The following is a 1,646-nucleotide window of genomic DNA, read 5'->3' as shown; positions in this document are numbered from 1 at the left end:
GAGAAATCCCTTGTGACCTATGCTTGTAACACAGGCCTGAGTCCTCCAGTAAAGACGTACTGCCCTCCATAGGCCAAAGAATGTCATTGCATCAAATTACAAAACGTGACTCAACATTTTTTTTTTTTTAAGACCATCATTGAGGCATCCATCACAGCTACACAGCGCACTGCAGACAAGGCAATGCATTTGATTTAAGATGTCAGAGTGACAAAACATTTATTTTAATTTTTAATATAAGAGATACAAAACATCTTATTTACAATAATTCCATCATTTCCACAGATATGTGTATTTTAATGACAATAGTAGTGACAATAGTAGTGACAATTTAGTTAAGGCGTGTTTTTTTCAGCCGGGAGTTGTCTGCTGAGGCTTTGCGCTTACGTGACGGAGTGTCTGGAGGTTCTTCAGAGGAAGCTTCAGTCAGGTAGTACAGCTCGATCGGCGGGGTTGGCTCCTGGAGGACAGAAAGAAAACACTTTTACCACTGAGTTCACTGAGTCTTACCTACTACCAATGGCCTTACGTGGTCATACTCATTTTCTAGTCAGAACATGAACTTCGCAACCTCAAACGTGTGGGCGGGGCTAAGTTTGGCTGGCATCCAGGCTATACTACTAACAAAGTGATCTTACTTCTTGCAAGATTATGTCAGTTAAAAACCTTGAGACATGTTAAATGGTCTATAAACTGAGATTGCGTCATTCTGACTCCTTCAGATGCGGAAAAAGCTTGCCCATGCCTATGTCTCCTCCAGGCTGGACTACTGCAACGTGCTCCTCATTGGGATCTCTGGCAAAAGCCTCCAGAAGCTGCAGTACATTCAGAACAGTGCTGCTAGGATCCTAATGAGGGTGCGCAAACATGACCACATCACACCAAACCACAAATCACTCCACTGGCTTCCAGTCTAACTCAGGATTGAGTACAAGGTTTCCTTTCTCACCAACCAGTGCATCCATGGTGACCCCATTTTTTCTTCTAGCACTTCTCCGTATTTAATATGTAGCACTTTGAGATTTGTTTAAATATAAAATGCGTGGGCGCCTGGATAGCTCAGTTGGTAGCGCGGGCAACCATATATAGAGGTTTACTCCTCAACGCAGCGGGCCCGTGTTTGACTCCGAGCTGCAGCCCTTTACTGCATGACCCCTCACTCTCCCCTTTTATTCATTCAGCTGTTCTGTCAATAAAGGCCTAAAAGTGAAAATAATCTTTAAAAAGAAAATATAAAGTGCGTTACAGATAAAATGTATTATTGCATTTATTATCATTCTGTCGGCATATTTTTAACTGCTTTACAATTGTCAGAATATAGGAATAAAGCATTTGTTAGGGTTCAATTTTAACAAATCTAATACCCTGCTTCACTTTCAGCATGCAAGTATGGCTGATCTAAAGCAACAAGGAAAATGATCTAAGATTTTCATTATTCATGATAATATGAGGCCAAGTCAGTGATAGTCCATATCAAAAGCTCCACTAACCTGCATGAGGTAGTCTGCGATGTACTCTGGCTTCAAGCATGTGACTCCGAGGGAGGTAGCATCTGACACATTGACCTTGAAGTCTCCAGGCTTCAGCCGAACAAAGTCTGCAAACAGGTGAGTGGTCTCCTTGTACAAGGACGGGGAGGGACTCGG

The 1,646-nt window shown here is 42.3% G+C and overlaps 1 protein-coding gene across 3 annotated transcripts in view; it reads right to left on the bottom strand.

Annotated features, from left to right (window-relative positions):
* Positions 1–203: 203 nt before the first annotated feature.
* Positions 204–1,646, bottom strand: part of topbp1 (DNA topoisomerase II binding protein 1) — a 14,860-nt gene continuing 13,417 nt past the window's right edge. For all 3 annotated transcript variants that reach the window (XM_032503661.1, XM_032503662.1, XM_032503660.1), the window contains exons 27-28: positions 1,491–1,646; positions 204–460 (exon numbers count right to left, since the gene is read on the bottom strand). The exon at positions 1,491–1,646 ends at the window's right edge or, in 1 of these variants, runs on beyond it. In XM_032503661.1, the coding sequence (XP_032359552.1) occupies positions 423–460; positions 1,491–1,646 (194 nt within the window). In that variant the 3' untranslated portion in view covers positions 204–422. The remainder of the gene's footprint in view (positions 461–1,490) is intronic.

The sequence above is a fragment of the Etheostoma spectabile genome, chromosome 22 (genome assembly GCF_008692095.1).
Source record: "Etheostoma spectabile isolate EspeVRDwgs_2016 chromosome 22, UIUC_Espe_1.0, whole genome shotgun sequence".
NCBI classification, from domain to species: Eukaryota; Metazoa; Chordata; class Actinopteri; order Perciformes; family Percidae; genus Etheostoma; species Etheostoma spectabile.
The sequence above is the reverse complement of the archived record's forward strand: the minus strand, read 5'-3'. Positions and strand labels throughout refer to the sequence as shown.